We start from the raw sequence: 8,454 nt of genomic DNA on the forward strand, positions 1-8,454 counted from the left end.
GAGGCTCAGCGGAGAGGGAGGGCGGGAGAGGGGTGCGAACAGGCTGTGAGAAGGAGAGAATGGAGAACTGAGTCAACCAGAGCCCCCTCCATCCACCTCGCTCCCCATCAAGTCAGCCTCGAGGACATGCCTCACTTCACTGTGCCTTACTGTCCTTCTGGAGAAGAATCCTCCTCTGCTGTCCAGATCCTGAATCATTTCCCCTTTGTGGCATCTCCCCTTTAGAACTCCCCAAGAGCCTGCGACCCCCACAGTAACCCCAGCAGTTCACCCACACTCACGCAGAAAGCGCTAAGCCACGCCTCTAGCCAGTCTCGACTCCGCCCCCTTAGGCCCCGCCCCAGCTGGCCTCAGTTCCACTCACTCAGGGCTCCTCGCCCTCCGAAGCTGGAGTCCAGACTGAAGATCGGCTGCGGGGCTGGGAGTGAGCAGCCTGGGCCTACCACGACCTCTCGAGAGTCGAGCCACCTCCGGTGATTCTGAGATGCGCCCCTCTTCCCCTCTGCTCACCTCTGGGGGACCACCGGGTCCTCCAGGGCCCTCCCCAGGCTGAGGGCGTGCAGGTGACCTGGGTTGGCCACTAGTGAATGGGCGCAGAAAAAGACATCACTCCTTTGAAGCCCATAACGGCCCTCTTTTCACAGATGAGGACACGGGGAACCACCAAAAAAGGGAGCTGTGCACTACAAATCATTGTCCTCCTTTTGCAGATGGGGAAGCTGAGGTCCAAATGTGGAAGTGACCGGTGCCAGGCCACAAGGTCCATCCAGGTCACTGGACCAGTGCCCCGGAATATGAGAAAGATTGACCCAGGGAGTCCAGTCTCCAGCTGAGAATTGAGGCAGGCCGAGGCGGAGACTAAAAGATGGTCTGACATTTTAAAAAATCTGATATTGTTTAATTGGCAGCTCAGATACTTCAGAAAGAGCCAATGAGAGAGTGTGGGATATTGATGATTCATGGGGCGGAGCTGAGAGGGTCTATCAGAATACCTGATGGAAAAGTTAGCTGGGGGGCGGGCGGGGCAAGATGGTGGGCGGGGCTTAGGAGAGAAACGTTTTGCTGATTGGAAGACCTAAATTCCCTGGAGGCGTGGCCTCGAAGACAGTCTCCTTAGCTAGAAAGCTAGTGAGTGGACATTCGAAGGGGTGGGGGCTCCAGGGGGAGGAGTTTGGAATTACTAGACTGACTCAGGGCGGAGGCACAGGGTCAGGGGCATGGCTTGGATCGCTACTCACCAGTCGTCCCCCTCCGCGCGGGAGGCTCGACCCAGCGCCCGTAGCCAACCTCGCAGGTCCTCTAAGGTATCAGCGGCCAAAACGTAGGTCCTCATGCCCGGGTGCTCTGCCTGCGGGGAGGGAGGACTTGGGACCCGGACGCCCGGGCCCTCTAAAAAGGAGGGTGTCATGGACCCTGGTCAAGATCTCCAGTAATGGTTACTGCAATGCTTGCTGGGACTTGAAGTTGCCTCAACAGACACCTCTCCCCTCCTCTCTAGTTCCCACTGCCTGGTACCCATGGAAGGTGGACGGACTCACGGTGAAGGTGAAGCGTCGCCCTCGCGGGGCTCCCGGCCCATCTGGCCTGACACTGTAGCTGGGAAGCAGAACGCTACCCAGGACACTCTCCTCGCGGCTGTCTGCAAACAGGGGGCTGGGGTCGGCCATCACGCAGGGATCAGGAGGCCAAGAAGCCACAGGGAAGGGCATGTGGGGGGTGGCCTTCCCACCCCAGGCCAACCGGAGCACTGACCCTTGTAATAAAAGAGGCAATGCCCAGAAAGGACGAACCAGCGACGTTTCCAGAGCCGGAGAGCGGAGCTGTCCTAGGGAGAGAGACGGGAGAAGGGGCTTGAGTAAAGGGGAGAGGAGAAAGGAGATAAAGACAGTGACAATGAGAACAGAGACCCAGGCAAAAAAGAGACCTGGAGAGAGAGGGACAGAGACATAGATTGAGGACAGAGACAGGGCAGAGGGGGACACAGAGACCCAGAAAGAGGGGAGGGACAGAGACACACGTTTGATGCAATAGATACAGATAGAGACCTGGAAGCCAGTGTGTGGTGGTTGCACTGATACAGATTCTAATTCTCCAGTTTTTTTTTTCTTTTAATTGAGTTATAGTCTCACTTTGTTGTCCAGACTGAGGTGCAGTGGCACAGTCACAGCTCACTGCAGCCTTGACTTCCTGGGCTCACCTCCACCTCAGTCTCCTGAGTAGCTGGGGCTACAGGCATGCACCACCATACCTGGGTAATATTTATTTATTTGTTCATGTATTTTGTACAGATGTGGTCTCATTATGTTGCCCAGGCTGGTCTCAAACTCTTGGCCTCAAGCACTCCTCCTGCCTTGGCCTCCCAAGTGTTGGGATTACAGGTGTCAGCCAGTACACCTGGCCTGCACTGACATAGATTCTAGATGCAATTGACCCTGAATTCTATTCCCGACTCCACCACTTTTTTTTGAGTTGGAGTCTCACTCTGTCTTCCAGGCTGGAGTGTAGTTGCACACTCATGGCCACCGCAGCCTCAACCTACTGGGATCAGGTGATCCTTCCACCTCCATCTTCCAAGTAGCTGGGACTACAGGCGTGTGCCACCATGCCTGTCTAATTTTTTGATTTGTTGTAGAGACTTGGTCTTGTCAAGCTGGTCTCTCAAACCCCTGAACTCAGGCAATCCTCTAGCCTCAACCTCCCAAAGTGCCGGGATTACAGGTTTGAGCCACCACGCCAGGCCAGCATGATCTTTTAAAATTATAGGTCAGCAGCTGGGCACAGTGACTCAGGCCTTCAATCCCAATACTTTGAGAGGCCAAAGGGAGGATTGCTTGAGGCCAGGAGTTTGAGATCAGCCATGGCAACAAAGCAAGACCCTGTCTCTACAAAATAAAAGAAAGTAAAAATGTCAGATCATGTGAGTCTCCTTTTCGAAACAGAGCTTACTGTCAAAACTTAGAACAAGTCTCAAATGTCTTACCCCAGTTCACTAGTTTGCAGGGAGTCTTGCATTTCAGCGTGCATAAGAATCACCGGGAAAATGTGTTAAAACACAGACTCCTGGGTCCTGTATCCTGAGGTCCTGATTTTGCAGATCTGGGATGGGACCTGATCATCTGTGTTATGAGCAAGTTCCCAGATGATGCTGGTGCTGCTGGTCCAGGGACCACACTTTGAGAACCACTGCCCTGCCGCCCCTCCTATCTCTCTCTCCTTGGCTCGCTCTACACACCAGGATTTTGCCCACTCCAGGGTCTTTCCTTTGCGTGTGCACTGCCACCCAATGGCAACATCGCCATTAAGTTCTCAGCTCAAATGTCATCTCAGAAAGACCTTCGCCAGCCAAGAATCAAGCATAGCTCTCATCCCTCAGCCACTTTCAAGCACATCCCCTGTGTTATTTCTGTTGCTTTGTTTATTGTTTTGCTTTGTTTGTTTCTTGGTTTTGGTTTTTTGAGTTGGATCTCATTCTGTCACCCAGGCTGGAGTGCAGTGGCACAATCATAGCTCACTGCAGCCTCCAACTCCTGGGCTCAAGCGATCCTCCACCTCACCCTCCCCTGCAGCTAGGACTACAGGTGTGTGCCACCACACTTGGATAATTTTTTTTTTTTAATGTTTGTAGAGATGGGGGTCTCGCTATGTTGCCCAGGCTGATCTGGAACTCCTGTCCTCAAGCAATCCTCCCCCCTCGGCCTCTCAAAGTGCTGAGATTATAGGCATGAGCCACCTTCCCTGAGTTGTTTATTTATTGATTTATTATCCATCCCTCCTCCACTCAATCTAGAATGTCATATGGATACTTGTTTATCTGAATTTGCATGGCGTGTGCCCTGGGGTTGGAAACATTGTAAGTGTTCCAGACATAGTCACTGAATGAATGAATGAGTGAAACAATGACAGAATAAGGGGAAGGGCAGTTGATAGCAAAAAAGAAACATATGTGGGAACTTGGAAGGAGAGAAACAGTGTACAGTCAGCAACACAGACTCTAGCATCCTTTTCCTTCTTCCACTGACTCCACCTGCTTATGAAGCCAGCCTCGGATGTGCACTGGCAGGTTGGGGTCCCTTCTGAGTGCATTGCCCCTCTTCCCAAAGGCGTGGACCTTGTTTACTGCCCGGGTAGTCTTCTGAGGAGAGAAGGGGACAGAGTGAATGAGGGAGGGTCTCAGGATGGCCTGGTAGGGCGGTGAGGTGGGACTCTGGGTCTCACTCTGTCATCCAGGTTGGAGTGCAGCAGCACGATCATGGCTAACCACAGCCTCGACCTCCTGGGCTCAGGCGATTCTCCCACCTCAGCCTCCTGAGTAGCTGGGACTACAGGTGCACGCCACCATGCCTGACTAAATTTTTAATTTTTTTGTAGAAACAAGGTCTCGCCATGTTGCCCAGGCTGGTCTCAAACTCCTGGGCTCAAGCAATCCTCGTGCCTCGGCCTCCCAGAGTGCTGAGATCACAGGCACGAGCCACTGCATCCAGCCAGTCCCTAAACTTTTGGCTGGGAGGCTGATTTGGGGTGCAGGCAGCTTTATTGTCAAAGAAGGGTGTTTTCTTATTGGAGTTCATTAATGGATAGATGGAACGGCTGGAGGTAAGACAGAGAGTCCCAGTGCTAATCAAGAACAGCCACTGCTTCTGAGAACTAGAGGGGCCTCATGGCTGGGGAGTGGCCTTATCTTAGCAACCAGGGTCAAAGGAGGTTGTTAGTCTGGCTTAGAATTGGGAAAATACAAAGGGTGGGGACAGAGCTGGGAGTGCCTCTGCATTCCTAGCCGCGGCTGGTGGACAATTCAGGACCTTAGAGAGGTCCGGCAGACCCCATTGCTAAGGATCCACATCCTTTTGTTTTGTTTTGGTTTGAGTCGGAGTCTGTCACCCAGACTGGAGTGCAGTGGCATGTCCACAGCCACCGCAGCCTCAACCTGCTGTGTTCAGGCGATCCTTCCGCCTCAGCCATCCAAGTAGCTGAAACCACAGGCGTGCGCCACCACCCCCAGCTAATTTTTTGACTTATTGTAGAGACGAGGTCTCGCCATGTTGCTCAGAATGGTCTTGAACCCCCTGGACTCAGGCAATCCTCTCGCCTCCACCTCCCAAAGTGCTGGGATTACAGATGTGAGCCACCACGCACGGCTGGATGCTTGTCCTTAACCACCAGAGGCCCTGGGGAGGCTCAGACCCCTGCCTTCCTCCCCATGCCCACCGGGAAGCCCAAACCTTGGAGCTCAGGTTACTGAGCGAAGAGATGGTGGAGGCGCTGCTGGCCAGGCTGAGGCTGCTTCGGGGTCTGCTCTCCTCCATCAAGGGCTGGAGGAGGGAAAGAAAGGGGCTGTGTCTCTGCAGCGACCCGGTTCCAAACAGAGATGGGGTCAGGGGCTCGGAGGTCGGAGGAGGCCGAGGAGAAAGAGCCTCTTGTTTGGGGACTTGGGGGGCTGGAGGAGGCCACGGCCCAGGACCGCATAACAAGAGCAATGCCAAGCGAGGTAGGCGGCCCTGGCAGCTGCGGGAGGGGGCAGCTGTCTGCGGCCCAGGCCAGAGAATAGGGGATCCTTTATTCCTGCCCACTGCACTCTGGCCAGGAATGTGACCCTCTTTGTGCTTAAGGGCTCCCCATTCCCTGCCTCCTTCCAGCTGCCCCAGCCTACCTGCCTCCTGCCCTCCCCCACGCACCCCAGTCACCCCTGCCAGCTCCCCAAGCCAAGCCCTGCAGCACCGGGAATGTTCACCCCGGCAGCCCCTTCCAGCCCAGCCAGGAAACTTACCCAGCTCTGGGGTCCCAATGACAGGGGACAAGAAGACGGTGTGGGTGCTGCAGTGTCCCCTCTTTTGTCGCCTAGGAGCTGTCTCTCATAGTTCTCTGCCTCTTTTCTCACCTGCTAACTGGCACTCTCTTTTTGTCTCTTTGTCTACGTCTCTTATGGTCTCCCTCTCTCTTTCTCTTTCTCCCACTCTCCCTTCTTTTATACTCTCTTTCCAGTCGCACTTCTCTCTCTCTCTCCAAACCCTGTCTCTTTCACTCTCTTCTTCACGCATTCTCTCCCTCCATCACGCTCTCTCCAACCTTTCTGTTTCTGTCCAAATCTTCTCTCCCAGACTCAGAGTCTCTTTCCTAAGTCTCTATCTCCTTCTCTCTCTCTCTCTCTCTCTCTCTCTCTCTCTCTCTCTCTCTCTCTCTCCCTCCACGTCTGTGTTTCCTCCCCTCTCTTTCGGAATCTCCTTCTTACTTTCTCTCTTCCTCCCTCTTCCAGTTTCTCTTTCCTCTCTTCTGGTCTTTCCCTTCCTCTGCCAGCCGCCCACGCTGCTGCTTCCCCTCCCAATCCCGCCTGTCCCCGCCCCTTCTGGCCTCCCCATCATAGCCTGACCCCTGGCTCAGCTGCCCCCACAGCTGAAGGGAGGGGCAGCCCCCCCAACCCTGGGTCCCCTGAGAGCTGAGGCTGGGAGAGTAGATTGGAAGACCGAACTCCAGGACCCTGATGGGTTTGTCGTGCTCAGGGGCCTGGTGCCCTAAAGGGAGGAGGCTTGGGGTTTGCAAGGGGTGGGGGCTCAGAGTCCCAAAGTCCTGGAAGGATTGGGTTAGGGATCCAGACTCCTGGGTGCCTAAGAAGGTATGAGCCAGGAGTCAGGACTTTTAGGCTGTAAGTGAGGGTTTTTAAGAGGATGGATCCGGGGATAGCTTATCCAGGGTTCCCAGGGAGAAGAGATTGGTCCCAGATTCCTGGATTCTGGCTACGACCGAGTCAAGTGGTGAGTATCAAATCTCCACCTCAGATCCAGGCAAGAATTCTGTTCTAGCCGGGCACGGTGGCTCCCACCTGTAATCTCAGCACTTTGGAAGGCAGATGTGAGAGGATTGCCTGAGTCCAGGGGTTCGAGACCTGCCTGGGAAACTTGGCGAGAACTCATCTCTACAGTAAATTTAAAAATTAGCCGGGCGTGGTGGCACGTGCCTGTGGTTCCAGTTACATGGAAGGCTGAGGCGAAGAATCACGTGAGCCCAGCAGGTCAAGGCTGCTGTGGCCATGACCTGCTGGACCACAGAGTGTGACTCCGACTCAAAAAAAAAAAAAGAAAAGAAGAGAATTCTGTTCTAAACTGAGAACAACCCCCTCAGGAGGGATACGTGGTTTCCTGGCTATATTACGGTACTAGATAATGCATCAGGTAGGGGAAGAGAGCTGTGGGGCTGGAACTGTGGCTCTGAGCCTGAAACTTGTAGCAGAGGCCCCCTCACGTCCAGGAACAGGCCCACCCAGTCAGATTTCCTTTTGTATAGACAGAGCTTTTGCATATGTTTGAAGCAGGGGCAGAGCCCTGTGCCTGTGACCAGAAAGGAACCTGAGCTTTTGGCTTGGCAGTCATTCGCCATACATTTGTTGAGCACCTGCTGTGTGTGGTCTCCTTTGTCCCCACTGACGAGAAAGCGAAGCGGAGTGCCTGCCTCCATGGTGGTTACATTCTCGTTCTCATTTCCAATGAATCTAGACTGCTGTGACCATCTTGGGCAAATGGCTTTATTTCCGAGCCTGTTTCCTCGTCTGCGAAATGGGAACAATGACATACCCTCCCATCCGGGGAGGAAACCAGCCGGATGTGAGGACGGGAGACTGTAGGCTGGAGCCTGAGGGTTAAATTGGGGTGGGAGGACCTTAACCCCGAGCAAAGGGAGAAAGCTGGTTCCCAAGCCTCAAGGGGGCCAAGCTTTTGATTGACAGCTCGCTTGTTCGGAGGCGTGGCCACGTTCAGAAATGCCCGGGTGACGTCACAAAGCCCGGAATCTCCGCGAGAAGTCCGGTCTTATTTTCCCTTCCCACTCTGCTTTCCGTCGGCGTTTCCAATCCCCGCCTCCTTCGTGACGTCGCCACGTCGCCGCGAAGATAAAAGCCTTGCAGGCGCCGTCTGCGTCTCTGAGTCCGTTCCTGTTCAGCGGCTGTTTCCATGAGAGAGTCCGCGGCGCGACCCCGAACCCGCTCGTCGCTCCCACGCTTGCGGCAGCCAGAGAGTCTTTGAGTCCCCCGGAGCCCGAGGCCTGAGGGCGAAATGAACGCGCTGGCCTCCCGAGCCGTCTGGACCCGTGGTCGCTTCTGGCAGCCCGAGCCGGCGCTCCTGCCCCCGGGGTGACGCGCAGCCCCCAAGCCGGTGAGTAAGGGGTCAGGACGCCTGGGTCCCCAGGGAGTTGGGACTCCTGGTCAGCAATGAGAAGGGCGCTCGGATTTCTGAATTCTGAGACAGGAAGGCTCGGGACCCGGACTCCCGGGTCTGGAGGAGGGAGGGCCTCGAAACCCGGACCGCAGGGGAGGCGGGATTGGGGGCGGACTGCGGGGTCTGGAGGAGTGGGCTGGGGGCCTGGAATTAGGAAGAAGGCGTTGGCAGCCTGGAGTCGTGAGCCCGAGGGATCAGAGGTCTGGGAGCCAGACTCTTGAGTCCTCAGTGAAGGAATCATCTGGGGGCGGGG

At 55.1% G+C, this 8,454-nt stretch overlaps 2 protein-coding genes across 2 annotated transcripts in view; one reads left to right on the plus strand and one right to left on the minus strand.

The window, feature by feature from the left end:
• PLEKHA4 (pleckstrin homology domain containing A4) overlaps positions 1-5,809 on the minus strand; it is a 37,725-nt gene extending 31,916 nt beyond the window's left edge. Inside the window, 8 exon segments of the mRNA XM_021707764.1 lie at positions 2-43; positions 365-580; positions 1,239-1,348; positions 1,539-1,639; positions 1,753-1,825; positions 4,025-4,132; positions 5,220-5,309; positions 5,765-5,809. Coding sequence (XP_021563439.1) covers positions 2-43; positions 365-580; positions 1,239-1,348; positions 1,539-1,639; positions 1,753-1,825; positions 4,025-4,132; positions 5,220-5,303 — 734 coding nt within the window. The 5' untranslated portion in view covers positions 5,304-5,309; positions 5,765-5,809.
• Positions 5,810-8,056: 2,247 nt separating this feature from the next.
• Positions 8,057-8,454, plus strand: part of PPP1R15A (protein phosphatase 1 regulatory subunit 15A) — a 3,608-nt gene continuing 3,210 nt past the window's right edge. Inside the window, exon 1 of the mRNA XM_021707765.1 lies at positions 8,057-8,138. The gene's annotated coding sequence lies outside the window, so the exon portion shown is untranslated. The remainder of the gene's footprint in view (positions 8,139-8,454) is intronic.

The sequence above is a fragment of the Carlito syrichta genome, unplaced genomic scaffold (genome assembly GCF_000164805.1).
Source record: "Carlito syrichta isolate Samal-C Ts95f unplaced genomic scaffold, Tarsius_syrichta-2.0.1 Scaffold124018, whole genome shotgun sequence".
Taxonomy (NCBI): Eukaryota; Metazoa; Chordata; class Mammalia; order Primates; family Tarsiidae; genus Carlito; species Carlito syrichta.